At 42.6% G+C, this 20,492-nt stretch overlaps 1 protein-coding gene across 4 annotated transcripts in view; it reads right to left on the reverse strand.

Moving 5' to 3' along the window:
- BBOF1 (basal body orientation factor 1) overlaps window positions 1–20,492 on the reverse strand; it is a 64,777-nt gene that overhangs the window by 24,785 nt on the left and 19,500 nt on the right. For all 4 annotated transcript variants that reach the window (XR_007727549.1, XM_050798769.1, XM_050798768.1 and 1 more), the window contains 6 exons: window positions 16,190–16,270; window positions 11,067–11,137; window positions 9,175–9,319; window positions 6,983–7,476; window positions 1,399–1,500; window positions 118–192 (listed from right to left, as the gene is read on the reverse strand). Coding sequence is in view for 3 of the 4 variants with exons in the window: in XM_050798769.1 (XP_050654726.1) it covers window positions 118–192; window positions 1,399–1,500; window positions 6,983–7,476; window positions 9,175–9,319; window positions 11,067–11,137; window positions 16,190–16,270 (968 nt within the window). In the remaining variant the exon portion in view is untranslated. The remainder of the gene's footprint in view (window positions 1–117; window positions 193–1,398; window positions 1,501–6,982; window positions 7,477–9,174; window positions 9,320–11,066; window positions 11,138–16,189; window positions 16,271–20,492) is intronic.

Consider the following 20,492-nt stretch of genomic DNA (forward strand, 5'->3'; position numbering starts at 1 on the left):
ACCTGGTTTAGAATAACAGACTTGTTATATTAACTTTCAATTAGCACATTCAAGATGCCCACAAGAACCATCATGTTGGGCTCATGTTTATTACTTTAGCAACTAGAGAGCTCTTACCCAAATTCCTTTGTTTCCCCACTGTCAGAAACAACATAGTCTGGAACTGGAGGCTTAGAACTCTGGTTGTATTTCCTGTGGTAGGTGAAAGTCAACAAAGATAATGAATGAGGCAGTGTCTCCTCATGCCTTCATATTTTTTTTCATATTTTAATTTTTTTTTATTTTGTATTTTTGTGGGTGATAGTAGGTATATGTATTTGTGGGGTACGTGAGATGTTTTGATACAGGCATGCAATGTGAAATAATCACATCATAGAGAATGAAGTATCCATCCCTTCAAGTATTTATCATTTGTGTTACAATCCAATTATACTCTTTTAGTTATTTTAAAATGTACAACTGGCCAGGTGCAGTGGCTCATGCCTGTAATCCCAGCACTTTGGGAAGCCGATGTGAGTGGATCACCTGAGGTCAGAAGTTTGAGACCAGCCTGGCCAACATGGTGAAACCCAAATTAGGGCTGGGCACAGTGGCTGAGTGCCTGTAATCTCAGCATTTTAGGAGGCTGAGGCGGGCGGGTCACCTCAGGTCAGGAGTTCGAGACTGGCATGGCTAACATGGTGAAACTCCCGTCTCTACAAAAAACACAAAAATTAGCCAGGCATGGCGGTGGCACCTGTAATCCCAGCTACTCGGGAGGCTGAGGCACGAGAATCACTTGAACCCAGGAGGCAGAGGTTGCAGTGAGCCGAGATTGCACCACTGCACTCCAGCCTGGGTGACAAAATGAGACTGCTTCTCAAAAAAAAAAAAAAAAAAATTAGCCAGGCCACATGTGGCACATGTCTGTAGTCTCAGCTACTCAGTAGACTCAGGTGGGAGGATCACTTGTGCCTGGGAAGTGGAGGTTACAGTGAGCTGTGATTGTGCCACTGCACTCTGGCCTGGGTGACAGAATGAGACCCCATCTCAAAAAAAAAAAAAAAAAAGAAATTTACTTATCTTTGCAAACCAATAAAATCTTAATATTGTTATGTTTATCTTCAGTTGCCAGTCATTCAGCTGAGCAATATTGTAACTTCTTAGTAAGCACTACCTTAAACATCTAAGGTGAATCTTCCCCTCCCCCTGTAATTCCAATTCATCTTTCATTTTCATGCCCATTCATTCCCACTCTTTATCTCTGGGAGCTGCAGTAGTTAAGCAGTAGGGCCTTTTTATATTTTCTGGTCCTTTCCCATCCCTTTAGTTCTAAGTAAGAAAAATAAGTTCATTATTCCTATGTGGTTTCTAGATTTGATAACAACTTGGTATTTCAATGCAGAAATTGGGAGTTACCTAGAAGGACAGCCATTCATTTTTGCAAAGAGCAATCGCAAGACTTTTTCCTTCTGCTCCCAGGTCAAATCTCCAATATCCACATTTCCTTCAATATGTGTCCTGAAGAATTTCAGAGGAAAAAAATGCAAAAAGGAAAAATATCAAATAGGCTTCTCTTCTTTTTAAAAAATATATAATGTGTAAACGTAAGATAAATTCCATACCATAATTGAATATTATGAAACAACTACAGGCCAGGCGCGGTAGCTCACACCTGTAATCCCAGCACTTTGGGAGGCCGAGGCAGGTGGATCATCTGAGGTCAGGAGTTCGAGACCAGCCTGGACAATGAGGTGAAAACCCATCTCTGCTAAAAATACAAAAATTAGCCAGGCGTGGTGGCACATGCCTGTAGTCCCAGCTATTCAGGAGGCTGAGGCAGGAGAATCACTTGAACCTGGGAGGCGGAGGTTGCAGTGAGTTGAGATCATGCCACTGTACTCCAGCCTTGGCAACAGAGTGAGACTCTGACTCAAAAAAAATAAAAAAAAATAAAAAACTGTAATATAACATTATTTATCTAGAGACACACACAGACAAAGGGAACAAGAAAAAAAAAAGTTTTTTAGGCCGGGCACGGTGGCTCACACCTGTAATCCCAGCACTTTGGGAGGCCAAGGTGGGTGGATCATGAGGTCAGCAGATCAAGACCATCCTGGCTAACACAGTGAAACTCCATCTCTACTAAAAAATACAAAAAAATTAGCTGGGTGTGGTGGCGTGCACCTGTAATCCCAGCTACTTGGGAGGCTGAGGCAGGAGAATGGTGTGAACCCCAGAGGCAGAGCTTGCAGTGAGCTGAGATCATGCCACTGCACTCCAGCCTGGGCGACAGAGCAAAGACTCCATCTCAAAAAAAAAAAAAAAAAAAAGGAAAGAAAAAGGAAAATGAGCCAGACGTGGTGGCACGTGCCTGTAGTCCCAGCTACTCGGAAGGCTGAGACAGGAGAATCGCTTAAACCCAGGAGGTGGTTGCAGTGAACTGAGATGGTGTCACTGCACTCTGGCCTGGGCGACAGAGTGAGAATCTGTCTCAAAAAAAGAAAAAAAGTTGTTTGGTGAAATTACTGACGTGTTTTTCCATTAACATTTCTTTTTGTATTAAATATTTTACTGTGAAAACAGTGTAACAAAATTTTAAAAATAATGCATAACTTATGTAGTCTATTTTCTTACCTTCAAACAAAGCTGCAGGTAAGCTTTCCAGACAGGTCTCTATCTACACTACAACTTTCCCAGAGGATTCACAGTCTACTTTCTGTTTATAAAAGCTAACATGAGGCCTGGGCACGGTGGCTCATGCCTGTAATCCCAGCACTTTGGGAAGCTAAGGTGGGCAGATCATGAGGTCAAGAGATCAAGACCATCCTGGCCAACATGGTGAAATAAAATACACACAAAGGGAACAAGATAAAAAAAAAGTTTAGTCTCTACTAAAAATACAAAAATTAGCTAGGTGTGGTGACGGGCGCCTGTAGTCCCAGCTACTTGGGAGGCTGAGGCAGGAGAATTGCTTGAACCCCAGAGGCAGAGGTTGCAGTGAGCCGAGATCACGTCACTGCACTGCAGCCTGGCGACAGAGCGAGATTCCGTCTCAAAATAATAATAATAATGATAATAATAATAATAATAAAAGCTAACATGTAGAGTACTGGTATTGTAAAAAATATTTTTGTGGCCAGGCGTGGTGGCTCACACCTGTAATCCCACCACTTTGGGAGGCCAAGGCAGGCAGATCACGAGGTCAGGAGATCGAGACCATCCTGGCTGACACGGTGAAACCCCGTCTCTACTAAAAATACAAAAATTAGCTAGGTATAGTGGCACACGCCTGTAATCCCAGCTACTCGGGAGGCTGAGGCAGGAGAATTGCTTGGACCCTTCAGTTGGAGGTTACAGTGAGCCAAGATCACCACTGTACTCCAGCCTGGCAACAGAGCAAGACTCCGTCTCAAAAAAATAAATTAATTAATTAATTAAATTTAAAAGTCTAGGTTTCATCTTATGATTACCATATACTTCATTTTTTAAAAAATTTATGGCCAGGTGCAGTGGCTCAAGCCTGTAATCCCAGCACTTTGGGAGGCCGAGACGGGCGGATCACAAGGTCAGGAGATCAAGACCATCCTGGCTAACACGGTGAAACCCCATCTCTACTAAAAAATACAAAAAAAAAACTAGCCGGGCGAGGTGGGCACCTGTAGTCCCAGCTACTCGGGAGGCTGAGGCAGGAGAATGGCGGAAACCCGGGAGGCGGAGCTTGCAGTGAGCCAAGATCCGGCCACTGTACTCCAATCTGGGCGACAGAGCGAGACTCCGTCTCAAAAAAAAAAAAAAAAATTTATTATTATTATTATTATTATTTTTTTTTTTTGAGACAAGGTCTCACTCTGTTGCCAGGCTGGAGTGCAGTGGTATCATTATGGCTCACTGCAGCCTTGAACTCCTGGGCTCAAGCATTCCTCCCACCTCAGCCTCCTGAGTAGATGGGACTACAGACACACACCATCATGCCAGGCTACTTTTTGTTTTGTTTTTTTGTAGAGCTGGGGTCTCACTGTGTTGCCCAGGCTGGTCTTTAACTGCTGGACTCAAATGATCCTCTTGCCTCAGCCTCCCAAAGTGCTGGAATTATAGGCATGAGCCACCACACCCAGTCGATTACCATATACTTCAACTGTCATTTTCATTTTCCAATCTACCATTTAAATAGATGATGTAATTTTTTTTTTTTTTTTTTTTTTTTTTTTTGAGACAGAGTCTTGCTTTGCCGCCCAGGCTGGAGTACAATGGCACAATCTTGGCTCACTGCAACCTCTGCCGCCCGGGTTTAAGCGATTCTCCTGCCTCAGCTTTCTGAGTAGCTGGGATTACAGGTGTGTGCCACCATGCCCGGCTAATTTTAGTATTTTTAGTAGAGACGGGGTTTCAGCATCTTGATCAGGCTGGTCTTGAATTCCTGACCTCGTGATGCACCTGCCTTGATCTCCCAAAGTGCTGGGATTACAGACGTGAGCCACTGTGCCCGACCCAATGATGTAATATTTTAACCACCATTTCTGCCCTGCTGATAGAGGCAATAGGACACTAAGGCTAAAGTGTTAAGGTGGTCAGTAGCAAAAATGTCACATAGAACACAGAATAGGAAGAGTCCAGTTACTGCAGTAACAATATAGACAATCATTTAACTTCCTCTGAAAATGTATAACACTTAGCATTCCATAAACAAAAGGGTATAAAGAAAACTGCCTTATATATGGTAGGGACTCAACTTACTTGATGTATTAAATAAAAAAGAGAGAAAAAAAAGAGAAATTACAGCAAATCTCTTGGTAACAGTAGTAGTATTACAGATTTCTGAAAATGACAAGAAGTAAATTATAGTTTGGGCATTTTGAAGAAGAATCTTATCTATCAGAGACTACTGAGCATGTCCAGCCTTCTCAACAGCCATGTAATTCAAAACAACCTATAAAATTAGTCCTTTAAAAATAATTTAAAGCAAAAAACACATGCGGAAGATGTTAGGCTGGGCATGGTGGCTTGTGCCTGTAATCCCAGCACTTTGTGAGGCCAAGGCAGGAGGATCACTTGAGCCCAGGAGTTCCAGGCTGCAGTCCTTTTAAGTTTCTTGAGTTAGAGCCTTTGAAGAATCTAATTGCACTGGAATATAAAATAATTTTATTTCAGAATAACCTCAAATGGACTATAATTTAATCCATGGTTTATAGCGGGGAGACTGCTCTAAGAAACAAAAATGCTGACAGGAAACAAAGTTAATCATTATGTAATATATAGTCTGCAACTGTCTCAAACATTCTGTTACCTTTATCATAGTGGCAGATCTCTAAAATTTTAGAAAATTTTGGGGGACTTTTGGTTAATACAATGATGGGGGCACTACTGATCGTCCTCCAATCCATGGGACAGTTCTCTATAACAAAGAATTGTTACAAGGCCGGGCGCGGTGGCTCAAGCCTGTAATCCCAGCACTTTGGGAGGCCGAGACGGGCGGATCACGAGGTCAGGAGATCGAGACCATCCTGGCTAACACGGTGAAACCCCGTCTCTACTAAAAAAAAAAATACAAAAAACTAGCCGGGCAAGGTGGCGGGTGCCTGTAGTCGCAGCTACTTGGGAGGCTGAGGCAGGAGAATGGCGTGAACCCGGGAGGCAGAGCTTGCAGTGAGCTGAGATCTGGCCACTGCACTCCAGCCTGGGCGACAGAGCGAGACTCCGTCTCAAAAAAAATAAAAATAAAAAAAAAAGAATTGTTACAAATAATTGTTTTGGTTTTTTGTTTGTTTTTTGAAACAGGGTCTCACTCTGTCGCCCAGGCTGGAGTGCAGTGATGCGATCTTGGCTCACTGCAATCTCTGCCTCCTGGGTTCAAGCGATTCTTGTGCCTACTGAGTAGCTGGGACTACAGGCCCCCACCACCACGCCCAGCTAATTTTTGGTTTTTGTTTTGTTTTGTTTTGTTTTGTTCTTTTAAGACAGTGTTTTGCTCTTGTCACCCAGGCTGGAGTGCAATGACCTTGGCTCATTGCAACTTCCACCTCCTGGATTGAAGCGATTCTCCTGCCTCAGCCTCCCAAGGAGCTAGAATTACAGGCATGTGCTACCACACCCAGCTAATTTTTGTATTTTTAGTAGAGACAGGGTTTCACCATGTTGGCCAGGCTGGTCTCAAACTCCTGACCTCAGGTGATCCACCTTCCTCGGCCTCCCAAAGTGCTGGGTTTACAGGTGTGAGCCACCACGCCCAGCCTAATTTTTGTATTTTTAATGGGACAGGGTTTCACCATGTTGGCCAGGCTGGTCTTGAACTCCTGGCCTCAAGTGATCCATCTGACTTGGCCTCCCAAAGTGCTGGGATTACAGGTGTGAGCCACCATGCCCGGCCTACAAATAATTGTTATATTAATTTTTTTAATTATATGGTTGGATAGATATTATTACCTATGAATTTCATCTCAGGATAGTAAAGAAAATAGTACAAAATATTTCTGAAAGTATGCTTATCAAAAATGTTTAACTTGGCTGGGTGCAGTGGCTCACGCCTATAATTCCATCACTTTGAGAGGCTGAGGCAGGAGGATCACTTGAGGCCAGGAGTTCAAGACCAGTCTGGGCAACATAGTGAGACCCAGCCTTTAAAAAAAAAAAAAAAAAAATTTCACCTGAATCTAATCAGGCTTTTATAACAAATTTCCAATTTACGGGAAACAAAGGAACAAGTGAAAAGATATATAATGACCTTATATATCTTAAATAAAGAACAACCTATAGTACAAATAGTCTCCTTAACAAGACTTCTATCATGAGACAGAGGGGAATGTACTAAGAATACATCCAAAGCCCCACATGCTATGCTAAGCCTAGAGATTACAAAGATGAATAAGTCAGTTCCTGTCCTCAAGTAACCTACTGAGAAATCTATTCAATACTTGAATATTATAAAACTAAACTTTTCAGACTTCCTATTTCTGTAAAGGACACAAAAATAGCAGCAAAAAAGATGATAAAGTATTGCTAGTACCATTTTTCGGCCTCCAGAAGATCCTGATTCACACTATTGGTGCTGTGCTCTCTGCCATCAAATGTTCTGATTTTGGGATATTCTGTTCTTCCTGCACATGCTGCTCTCATTTTTAAATTGAAAGCAGCTTGTGCTATCTGCTTATAATGCTTCCTGCTAATTAGGATCTGTTGCTTCACTTGGTGTAGAGCATCTAAAAAGAATCTTTCCACTTCTGTTCTCTCATCCAGTATGTTCTTGGCCAGCTTCTTCACACGATTCATTTCCCTGTCCTTCATCTGAAGAAGGTGCTGCAGCTTGTCAATTTCTACCTGACCCGCTTGGTTCTCTATCATTGCGTGTTGCTGCAGTTTTAAAACTTCACTCTCAAACTCTTTGGTCATGTAACCCAGAGCAGTCTCCAAGTTTACTACCTTCTTCTGAAGGGTTTGGATTTGTGATCTCTGCTGGACAAGTTGCATAATCTTTTCCTTAATCAACAGATCATTGATCTCCTAAAAACAGAAAGAGAGGTGATTTTTTTTTTTTTTTTTTTGAGATGGAGTCTTGCTCTGTCGCCCAGGCTGGAGTGCAGTGGCACGATCTCAGCTCACTGCAACCTCCATCTCCTGGGTTCAAGCAATTCTCCTACCTCAGGCTCCTGAGTAGCTGGGATTACAGGTGCCCACCACCACACCCAGCTAATTTTTGCATTCTTAGTAGAGACAGGGTTTCACCATGTTTGCCAGGCTGGTCTCGAATTCCTGACCTCAGGCTATCCGCCTGCCTTGGCTAGGATAACAGGCATGAGCCACTGTGCCCGGCCGATTTTTTTTTTTTTTAATCATTCCAGAACTTAGGAAGTTCCTCACTAATTTCCATTACTTCATGAGATTTGAGTTTTATGCCAGGCTGAGGTGATATTTTGGTATTTTATGTAGAGAGTAACAAACATCCTAGGATCCTTGTCGGGACTTGGGAAGGCAATCTACTAATTGTGAATTTTGCTAATTAAGAAACTTTCTTGCAGCCATAAAACAAGAATGAAGGGCTGAGCATGGTGGCTCATGCCTGTAATCCTGGAGCTTTGGAAGGCCAAGGTGGATAGATCACCTGAGGTCAGGAGTTCCAGATCAGCCTGGTCAACATAGCAAAACCCTGTCTCTACTAAAAAATACAAAAATTAGCTCGCCATGGTGATGCATGCCTGTAGTACCAGCTACTCAGGAGGCTGAGTCAGGAGAATCACTTGAACCCAGGAGGTAGAGGTTGCAGTGAGCCAAGATCATGCCACTGCATTCTAGCCTGGGTGAGAATGAGACTCCATCTCTCTCTCTCTCTCTCTCTCTCTCTCTCTCTCTCTCTCTCCCTCTCTCTCTCTATATATACACACACACACACACATATATATAAACTATACAGCAAAACATTAATAACTATATTGGAAACTGTGGCATATCCTTGTTGCTTATACCAATATCTATTTTCCCTTTCCCTTTCCTCCTTAGTAGTAAAACCCCAACTTCATTCAGAAAGGCAGTTAAGTCCATCTGAAAATTCCCAGTCTCCCTTGAAGTTCAGCATAGCCATTTTCTAGTCAATGATATGTAAATAGAAATGTGTGTAGGACTTCCAGAAAGACCTCTTAAAGGAAAGGCACACTTTTTTCTTTTTTTCTTCCTTCCTGCTATTTAAAGGAATGGTTAGAGCTCCAGCATCCCCCACTGGGCTGTGAGGTAAGTTTGAGGATGTAAGCCAAGTGTTGCAGAGCAGAGTTAAGGAAGCTGAGTGTCTATTAACTTTGTGGCACTACCATTCCTGCTGAGGATTGCTTACCTCCAGGACTCCTTTAGGTGAAAGAATAAAAGTGTGGTGATGCCACTGATGTCAGGACTGTTACTCACAGCTAAATGTATTCCTAAGTGACTCAGGGACCAACTCTAGGCAAAGAAAAATGAATATTCTAAGGTAGTAGAGGATAAGGGTCTTATTTATGTTTCTGATATATTCTTTATAAAGTTGAGTCTAATGCTTCTTATAAGCATTATAAGATTGAGTATTTAACCTTTACAGATAAAAAAAGTGCATCATCCAGACAGATGAAAAATGGTCTCATTGTCCTTATATATCATTATTACACTCAATTTTTGGTATTTATCAACCCAATCCTTAAATAAAGAAAAAAAGGACACCAAGTCTAAATGAGAGGGAACCTTTTGATGTAAAAGTAAAGCATGACTCTCTTGCAACTGCTGGGAGTTTTTTTGTAGAGCGCCAGCTTCCTTCAGGTGATATGCCAGGGCTTTCTGGAGATAAACATTCTCTTTAAAAACATTTCTTCCAGCATCGTTCAATTGCCTGAAATAGATATAAGATCTCAAAACACAGGTCTAACTTTTAGATATTGCCAAAATAGCAAAATGATTGCTTTACCACCTGCACCCCCCAATATTAGCAATAGCGACCACCACTTATTTAGCTTATGGTGGGTACTCAATAGTTAGGTGGGAATCTTGTAATTTAAGTTCTTGCCCAATAAAAAAGTGAAAACGGCTGAATGCAGTGGCTCACATCTATAATCCCAGCACTTTGGAAGGTTGAGATGGGAGGATCACTTGAGTCTAGGAATTTGAGACCAGCCTAGGCAACACAGTGAGACCCAATCTCTAAGAAAATCTAAAAAATTAGCCAGACATGGTGGTTTGCACCTGTAGTCTGTCGCAGCTACTTAGGTAGCTGAGGAAGGAGAACCACTTGAGCCCAAGAAGTCAAGGCTACAGCAGAGAGCCATGACTCCACCAGTGACAGAACGAAACGCTGTCTCAAAAATAAATGAATCAATAAAGTGAAAAAGGATGGGTTACTTCTAGTCCAAGGCAGTTAAGAGCAGGTATGAGTCTCCCATGCTCTTTCCTGTCCACATGACTGGACATGAAAAACTCAAACATGGAAGAGGTGCAAGAAGGAAGCAGCGAGGTTCCTGAATCATCTCTGGAGGAGAGCTGCCAGACCCACATAGGATTGTTCCATGAACAAGAAATAAACCATTAAGACTTGAGAGTTAGATATACTTCCACTAATATACCTCAGGACAGCCCTGGTTTTATTATCTATTTATTTTTATAAACTCAGATTACTAGGAGAAGTAAATTAGCCCTACTTTTAGATGAAGAAATTTAACTTCAAGAAAGTTAAGAAATGTGGCCTGGCGCAGTGGCTCACATCTGTAATCCCAACACTTGGGGGAGGCCAAGGCAGGTAGATTGCTCGAGCCCAGGAGTTCAAGACCAGCCCGGGCAACATGGCAAAACCCAGTCTCTACAAAAAATACAAAAATTAGCTGGGCGTGGTGGCACATGCCTGTAGTCCCAGCTACTCTGGAGGCTGACATGGGAGGATCACTTGAGCCCAGGAGGTGGAGGATGCAGTGAACCACAATCGCGCCAATGTACTCCAGCCTGGGTGACAGAGCCAGACCCTGTCTCAAAAACAAAGAAACAAACAAAAAGGTAAGAAATCTTCCTAAGGTTAGTTAGCATACATGTTGAGAACCAAAGTCAAATTCAGGCTGGGCACAGTGGCTCGTGCCTGTAATCCTAATACTTTGGAAGGCCGAGGTGGGTGAATCACTTGAGGTCAGGAGTTCAAGACCAGCCTGGCCAAGATGGTGAAACCTTGTCTCTACTAAAAATACAACAATTAGCTGGGTGTGGTGGCAGGTGCCTGTAATCCCAGCTACTCAGGAGGCTGAGACATGAGAATCGCCTGAACTTGGGAGGCAGAGGTTGCAGTGAGCCAGGATCATGCTGCTGCACTCTAGTCTGGGTGACAGAGTGAGACTCCACCTCAAAAAAATAAATTAAATAAATAAATAAATAAGTTCAAAGCCCAGGTTCTTTCCACCACACCTTGCTGCCACAGAAAGAGCGGAGGAGAAAGGGGTAGGAGTACACAAAGAGAAACAAACAGTGAGGGACAGTAGACCAGAAAATTTGAAGCAAGTAAGCCAGAACAGAAGGGGGAAGACAAGAAGGTAAGAAGAAAACAGACCAGCAAAGAGGCAAGAGAGGCTATCAGAGTCAGAAAGGAGGCAGCAGTCTCTTACACAACAGCCTCATGGTGGGCTCTCTCTGCCAGCGTTATTATCTTCTTTTCAGCCTCTTGTTCTAGTCGGTGCTAAAAAAGAAAATGGGCTGCTTAAATAGTTATGCCTCTAACAACAAATTTTACTCATCAAAAAGTATTTTAGAATGTCAAATAAAAAACTCCTATCCCCATGATCTGAAAGAAGAACTCCCAAGCACTGGTGGAGGAGCCAACAAAGAGGACAGTGTAAACACAGGAACCTTAGGGTACCGCCCCATTTCCCCACTTAAGCAAGCAGTATGACATATAAGTAGGGGAGAAAAATCACTTCCATATTGGAAAGCAGAGCCAGGAGGAATTTCTGCTAAATGCACTGAAATGAGAGTTATTCATTTATTCATTCAGGAATGGAAGCCCTCAGGACTAGGCTGTTCTCAGTAGCCTCTCCCTCTACTCCACCCTAATCTTGATTTCTTTTTTACTTGGTGTAGAAAATAAAAATTAGAAGTGCTTGGTCAGTCTACAAAACACTATGAGCATTGGCCGGGCACGGTGGCTTACGTCTGTAATCCCAACACTTTGGGAGGCCGAGGCGGGTGGATCACCTGAGGTCAGGAGTTCAAGACCAGTCTGACCAACATGGAGAAACCTCATCTCTACTAAATATACAAAATTACCCGGGTGTGGTGGCACATGCCTGTAATCCCAGCTACTTGGTAGGCCGAGGCAGGAGAATCACTTGACCCCGGGAGGCAGAGGTTGCGATGAGCCGAGATCGCGCCATTGCACTCCAGGCTGGGCAACAAGAGCGAAACTCCATCTCAAGAAAATAAATAAATAAATAAAAAATAAAAGAATACTATGTGCAGTAATAATTACCAGATTGTTTTAGATACTGAAATTCTGTGGTGAACAAAACAGACAAGGTCCCTGATCTCATGAAGCTTATATTCTAGGGTGAAATCTAAACAATAAGCAATAATTATCATATTTTGAGCATTTACTATGTGCCAGGAACAGTTTTAAGAACATTACATGTATCATTTATCTGTCACAGCAACCCTGTAATATAGATACTACTATTATGCCCAAAAGCAGGGACTAAGGAAACAGAAAAAGAAAGGTTGGCTAGGCGTGCTGGCTCATGTTTGTAATCCTAGCACTTTGGGAGGCCAAGGTGGGATGACTGGAGCTCAGGAGTTAGAACCCAGCTCTAGGACTCCCCATCTCTGGGAGTCTCCCTCTGTTGCCCAGGCTGGAGTACGATGGCGTGATCTCGGCTCACTGCAACCTCTGCCTCCCGGGTTCGATTGATTCTTTCACCTCACCCTCCCGAGTACCTGGGATTACAGGCACCTACCACCATGCCCAGCTAATATTTGTATTTTTGTAGAGACAGAGTTTCAGCATGTTGGCCAGGCTGGTCTTAAACTCCTGACCTCAGGTGATCCACCTGCCTCAGCCTCCCAAAGTGCTGGGATTACAGGCGTGAGCTACCATGCCCAGCCAAAAAACAATTTTTTTAAATTAGGCATGGTGGTGTGTACCTGTGGTCCTGCTACTCGGAAGACTGAGACAGGAGGATTGTATGAGACTGGGAGGTGGAGGCTGCAGTGAGCCATGATTGTGCCACTGCACTCCAGCCTGGGTGACTCTGTCTTAAAAAAAAAAAAAAGAGAAGAGGTTGGTGACTTGCCCAAAGTCACAAAGCTAGTAAGTGGCAGAGCAGGGATTTATATGCAGGCAATCTGATGCTATACAGTCTCCTAACAAGTAAACAAATAAAAATAATTTATAGACTGTGATAAATGCTATCAATAAAATAAATGGGGTAATAAGGTAGATAGTAACTAGAGGAGGTCATTTTATTATTTATTTATTCTTATTTTTGAGACAGAGTCTCATTCTGTCACCCAGGCTGGAGTGCAGTGGCACGATCTCGGCTCACTGCAACATCTGTCTCCCGAGTTCAGGCGATTCTCATGTCTCAACCTCTGGAGTACCTGGGACTACAGGCGTGCACCACCATGCCCAGCTAATTTTTGTATTTTTAGTAGAGAAAGGGTTTCACTATGTTGACCAGGCTGGTCACAAACTCCTGTCCTCAAGTGATCCACCAGCCTTGGCCTCCCAAAGTGCTAGGATTATAGGCGTGAGCCACTGTGGCCAGCCTCATTTTAGATTAGAGTTTAGGAAATCTCTCTCTAAAGAAATGATATTTGAGCTCTAAATAAGAATGATCCAGAGCTGGAGGAACAGCATTCCAGAAAGAGGGACTAGCAATATAAAAATATGGATGTAGAGGCCAGGAGTGGTGGCTCATGCCTATAATCCTACACTTTGGGAGGCCGAAGTGGGCAGGTCACCTGAGGTCAGGAGTTCGAGACTAGCCTGGCCAACATGGTGAAACCCCATCTCTACTAAAAATACAAAAATTAGCTACTCAGGAGGCTGAGGCAGGAGAATCAACTGAACCCAGGAGGCAGAGGTTGCAGTGAGTCGAGATCATGCCACTGCACTCCAGCCTGGGTGACAGAGTGAGACTCTGTCTTAAAATATGTGTGTGTGTGTGTGTGTATGTAGGACAGGGCTTTGTGATTCAAAGAACAGAAAGAAATAAATGGGAAAATCAAACAAACACCAATGACCTGGGAAATCCTTTATATGGCCGGTTGGGGCATGCTGAGGTATGAAGTAAGTGAACAGGCCTATTGGAAAGCCCAATGCCATGAAGCAGCAGCACCAGGGCTCAAACCAGCACAGGAGAAATATCCACAAAGTTTACACCTAACATGGGAAAGCAGACCCTACTGTGATGTGAACATTCATTCCCATCCTTCTTTTTCCTTCCCAGCTTCCACTAGTGGCGAGGAAAACAAAACATTCACTTTCCCAGTAGTGTGTGTGTGTGTGTGTGTATGTGTGTATGTATGTATGAGAGAGAGAGAAACAGAAAGAGAGAGAGAGAGAGAGAGAACAGGGCCTTGCTCTGTCATCCAGGCTGGAATACAGTGACACAATCATGGATAATTGCAGCCCCGAATTACTGGGCTCAAGCAATCCTCGAGCCTCAGTCTCCACAGTAGGTGGAACGACAGTGTGTGCCACCCAGCATTCTTTATAACATGGTTCTGGTCAGTGATATGTAAGATGAAATGTGCTAGCGGCTTCTGGGAAAGTTGTTATGGCTTCCAGATAAAAGGGACAGACACAGCTGGAGTCTCCCTTCTTGTCTTGAACACAAAGCTTCAAACTGCAGTAACTGTCTTGTAACCATGAAGGGAAGGTCAGCAGCCATCTGCTCTCATATATAAAAATCATGTTTACATAAGCACTGTTACTTAGGTATTCTGTAAACTGATCAACTCTTTCTAACCTTTACTTTCTACACCAAGTAGAAAAGAGATCAAGATTAGGGTGGAATAGGCTCCTGAGAACAGCCTATTCCTGAGGGCTTCCATTCCTGACAGTGCCAGGGAGGGTCTCAGAGGGAAAGCACCAGGGTGCTGCACTTGCCCCATTTCTTCCTGGTTATTCTATACACAAACTGGAAACCTAGAGCCACTTTCTATAGCAATTCCTTTTATCTAAACCACATAGGAGCAGGGCATGGTGGCTCATGCCTGTAATCCCAACACTTTGGGAGGTCAAGGTGGAAGGACTGCTGGAGCCCGGGAGTTTGAGACCAGCAACACAGTGAGACCCCATTTCAGTTTGTTGTTGTTGTTGTTGTTATTTGAGACAGTCTCGCTTTATCACCCAGGATGGAGTGCAGTGGAGTAGTCTTGGTTCACTGCAACCACTGCCTCCGGGGTTCAAGCAATTCTCCTGCCTCAGCCTCCTGAGTAGCTGGGATTATAGGTACACACCACCATGCCTGGCTAATTTTTGTATTTTTAGTAGAGATGAGGTTTCACCATGTTGGCTAGGCTGGTCTCAAACTCCTGGCCTCAAGTGATCCACCCACCCTGGCCTCCCAAAGTGCTGGGATTACAGGTGTGAGCCACCATGCCAGGCCCAGCAAGACCTCATTTCTACAAAAAATAAAAATTAGCTAGGTGTGATGATACATGCCTGTAGCCCCAACTACTTAGGAGGCTGAGGTAGGAGGATTGCTTGAATCCAGGAGGTGGAGGTCAAGGCTGCAGTAAGCTGTGATTGCGCCACTGCACTCCAGCCTGGGCGACAGAACAAGACCCTGTCTCAAACAAACAAACAAACAAACAAGTAACCAAACAAAACCTCATTTGCCCCACCCTCAAGTGCCTACATTCCTACCAATTTCTGAAAGAATCTATTTAATTCTTCCCTAAGAATAAAAAATTAAAGAAAAGATGAAAGAACAACCACGAGTCCTCTGAAAGGATTCTGTAGAAGTGTTCCAATGTACTTCCCACAATTTGGAGAGTTAACTTCAGAAATACAGAAAAAGTTGGAAGCTGTGTTGTGCTAAGGAACTTTTTTTTTTTTTTTTTTTGAGAAGGAGTCTTGCTCTACCACCCAGGATGGAGTGCAGTGGTGCAATCTCGCCTCACTGCAACCTCTGCCTCCTAAGTTCAAGCAATTCTCGTGCCTCAGCCTCCTGGGTAGCTGGGACTATAGGCACGTGCCACCACGCCTGGCTAATTTTTGTATTTTTGTAGAGATAGGATCAGGCTGGTCTCAAACTCCTGACCTCAGATGATCCACCTACCTCGGCCTCCCAAAATGCTGGGATTACAGGCATGAACCACCGTGCCCAGCCTAAGCAACATTTTTTATTAGCGTCTTTACCTCAGCTTGACTAAGGAAACATCTTTGCACACATATGAGAGTGACTTCTCCACTCCCATCTTCCCTATATAATGGAGTACATTCCCTATATAATGGAGTCTTACCAGGGGAGTATCAAGCTGAGGGAGACATGTCCCAAAGCCTTCCGAAGAGGACAAGAATTTCTGAATGGGAATGAAAACAAGGACTAGGTATTGAGATTTCTAGAAGGTTTTATTTTCCCTGATTTTATTGTGCTATAATTTAGTAACAATCTTCTAATCTTATATTAAGATACCAAATGGAAGGTTGATGTTTCAGAATGCATATAAATATACTTATGTTGCTCTAGTAAACAAAACATTTTAAATTAACCCTAATAATCTGTACCTTTTCTTCAAAAAATCTGCTTTCCAGTCTTCTAAGAGTCTCCTGATGTATCCGCTCTGTGTTTCTTAAATTCTCCTTCAGCTAAAATTAAAATAACAAACAAAAATGGTCAATAGAAAATAGGGTTCATTGGGCATATACTCAGAAATTATCAATAAGGAAACGTTTTCTGTTATACATTACCTCCTAATCCTGAACACACAGAAAAAAATCTGTGTTCCTGCCTCTGAGTATCAAATTTCCCTCAATCTTCTACAGATTGATAACATTAGTACAGTAGTCCCCCTTATGTGCAGTTTCACTTTTTGCAGTTTCAGATAACTGCAGTCAATGATGGTTCAAAAATATTAGGAGGCTGAGCACGGTGGCTCACACCTGTAATCCCAGCACTTTGGGAGGCTAAGATGGGCAGATTGCTTGAAGAAGTTTGAGACCAGACTGGGCAACATGGCTAAACCCTGTCTACAAAAAATACAAAAATTAGCTGAATGTGGTGGTGCACACCTATAGTTCCAGCTACTCCAGAACTGAGGCTGAGGTGGGAGAATCATTTGGGCCCAGGAGGCAGAGACTGCAGTGAGCCCAGATTGCTCCAACCTGGGTAACAGAGCGAGATTAGTCTTTAAAAAAAAAAAAAAGATGTTTTGGAAGAGAGAGAGAGACAACATTAACAAGACTTTCAAAATTAGTATCAACATACAAGTTTATAAAAATATCTACTATCCCATGGTATGTGGAGATGGATTTTTCATCTACCATTAGACTCCCTCAAAAATCTATAAATTAATAAAGCTTTCAAAAGATAAGTAGGCAGCACACATCACAAACCTTTAAAAGTTCATGTTCATTAAACCATAAATTCTACTAAGAAGTTATCCTAAAAACTAAAGATATAGGCCGGGTACAGTGGCTCACACCTGCAATCTCAGCACTTTGGGAGGCCGAGGCAGAGGATCACCTGAGGTCAGGAGTTCAAGACCAGTCTGACCAAAATGGTGAAACCCCCATCTCTACTAAATACAAAAAAAAAATTAGCCGGGCGTGGTGCCACATGCCTGTAATCACAGCTACTTGGGAGGCTGAGGCAGAAGAATTGCTTGAACCCAGGAGGCGGAAGTTGCAGTAAGCCAATTGTGCCATTGCACTCCAACCTGGGCAATAAAAGTGAAACTCCGTCTCAAAAAAACAAAAACAAAACTAAAGATATAGAAAAAGATTTCATTCCTTAGATGATCCCCACAGTTTATAATAGTGAAAATTAGGAAAAAGTCCAAATGTTCAACAGCAAGCAACCAATCAATAAATTAAGATGTATCTACCCAATGGAATTCCATGCATCTATTGAAAAAATTTTGTAGAAAATGTTTAATGGCATTGAAAAATGTTCACAATATATAAAGTGAAAAATCAGATTAACAATTTATATCATGACTTCACTTTTATAAAAATAACACATAGTTATTTTTAGATGTTTCTACAGCAGAGGAAAAAAGAAACTATACAATGGTTACATGGTGTAATTATAAGGGATGGAGTATTTTTATTTTCTAATTTTATCAGCCAAACTAAATTTGCTGTAATGAATGTTATCATTTTGTCAAAAGAAGATTAAAACTATTTTAAAAATAATAACTGCAATCTAACAACATATGCAATATATGCTTCTTCTGTTAATCAGGTATATGGAAATCATTTTTTAATTTTTCATTTCTTTTTTTTTTTTCCTTTTTTTGGAGACAGGATCTGGCTCTGTTGCCCAGGCTGGAGTGCAGTGATTTTTTTGTAGAGATGGTGTTTTGCCACGTAGCCTAGGCTGGTCTTGAACTCCTGGGCTCAAGTGTTCTTCCCACCTTAGCCTCTGAAAGTGCTGTTATTACAGGCATGAGCCACTGTGCCCAGCCAGAAATAATTTTTTTCTTTAAAACATGTCTTGAATACCTTTTGAGAATCTCAATTTAACAGTTCTCTTTGTAATTTGTATAATGAATTCTATATACGCAGTATAATTAATTTTCTTCCCTAATGTATACCTCCTAATTTAAAATTCATGGGCCTTCACACCTGCCACAATTCTGCTACATTTGGGATTCCACAGAACCACCTTATTTTTTCCCATAATCCAATATCTTTTGAATTTTAAGTCTTCCTCAACGGCCCACTTTGAAAGGTCTGAAATCTATGTCTCCACTAGGTGGCAACACTGTTCTTAAAAAAAATTATATCATGGCCTACTTGAATACGCACAACTAGTTCTTAATTCATTTTGATTCAGAATGTATACCTGTACATAGGCTATTTTAAGAGTTTGTGAAAAGTTAATTATGTTGATTCAATCTACAGCATTTTCATATAAAACATAACTTGTATTCCTTCCAGAAAAGTTGACATTCCTTCATTTATGTTTTTAACAAAAGACCCACTCAGCATTTAACGAAGATTGATTCAACGTTACTGTGTATCTTGTATTTCAATGAATACAAAGGACAACACTATTCATGTCTTAAATGAGTGCAATCTATTAGGGGAGATAAGATAAATGATAAATAAATGTAATATCAAGACAATATCTTTAGGTACATAAAAAGACAAGATAAAAAAGACAGAATGGGGCTAAGTGGTATAAAACGGATAGAAAATGCTATGGAAACACACAGAAAAGAAAATTATTACTTTTTTTTTTTTTTTAAATGGAGTTTTGCTCTTGTTGCCCAGGCTGGAGTGCACTGGTGCGATCTCAGCTCACTGCAACCTCTGCCTCCCAGGTTCAAGTGATTCTCCTGCCTCATCCTCCCAAGTAGCTGGGATTACAGGTATGTGCCATACCAGGCCCAGCTAATTTTGTATTTTTAGTAGAGACAGGGTTTCTCCATGTTGGTCAGGCTGGTCTCGAACTCCAGACCTCAGGTGATCCACCTGCCTTGGCCTCCCAAAGTGCTGGGATTACAGGCATCAGCCACCACACCTGGCCGAAAATTATTACTTTGAAACAGGACTCTAGGGGAAGGCTTCATGGAGAACATGAATTTGAGCTGAGACTTTGAAAGACAGGTGGCTGGGCATGGTGGCTTATGCCTATAAGCCTAGTACTTTGGGAGGCCCAGGCAGGCAGACTGTTTGAGCCCAGGAGTTTGAGACCAGCCTCGGCAAGAGTGAAACCCCATCTCAAAAAAAAAAAAAAATTAGCCAGGTGTGGTGGTACGTGCCTGTAGTACTAGCTGCTGAGGAGACTGAAATAAGAGGATCACTTGAGCCCAGGGAAGTAGAGGCTGCAGTGAGCCATGACTGCACCACTGCACTCCAACCTGGGTGACAGAGTGAGACTCTGTCTCAAGAAAAAAAAAAGAAACAAAAAAAGAGGCCAGGTGTGGTGGCTCATGCCTGTAATCCCAGCACTTTGGGAGGCCGAGGCAGGCAGATAATGAGGTCAGGAGATTGAGACCATCCTGGCCAACCTGTACTAAAAAATACAAAAAATTAGCCAGGTGTAGTGGCACGTGCCTGTAGTCCCAGCTACTCGGAAGGCTGAGGCAGGAGAATCACTTGAACCTGGGAGGCAGAGGTTGCAGTGAGCTGAGATTGCACCACTGCACTCCAGCCTGGGCAACAGAGTGAAACTCTGTCTCAAAAAAAAAGAAAAAAAGAAAAAGAGGCCGGGCGCGGTGGCTCACGCCTGTAATCCCTGCACTTTGGGAGGCCGAGGCGGGCGGATCACGAGGTCAGGAGATCGAGACCATCCTGGCTAACACGGTGAAACCCCGTCTCTACTAAAATACAAAAAAAATTAGCCGGGCACGGTGGCGGGCGCCTGTAGTCCCAGCTACTCGGGAGGCTGAGGCAGGAGAATGGCGCGAACCCGGGAGGCGGAGCTTGCAGTGAGCCGAGATGGTGCCACTGCACTCCAGCCTGGGCGACAGAGTGAAGACTCCGCCTCAAAAAAAAAAAAAAAAAAAAAAAAGAAAAAGAAAGATAATATTTTAATGGGCAAAGACCTACCAGGAATATATTCCAGATAAAAACAGTGTGAACAATGTAACAAAGAGACAAGATTTCAGGGATTAATGAGTACCCATTTTGGGTGAATTAAAGGAAGTATGGAGGTGGGTGGGTGATGTAGTAAAAGGAGATAATAATGTTCCCAGACAGGTACAGGGTCTTGACTTTAACATTAAGGTGTGTGGACAATATTCTGTTTACAGTGGAGGAACACGAAAGACAGCTCTTCTTTATTTTATTTTTTTATTTTTATTTGAGACAGAGTCTCACTCTGTTACCCAGGCTGGAGTGCAGTGGTGTGATCTTGGCT

Source organism: Macaca thibetana, chromosome 7, assembly GCF_024542745.1.
Source record: "Macaca thibetana thibetana isolate TM-01 chromosome 7, ASM2454274v1, whole genome shotgun sequence".
Lineage (NCBI taxonomy): Eukaryota > Metazoa > Chordata > Mammalia > Primates > Cercopithecidae > Macaca > Macaca thibetana.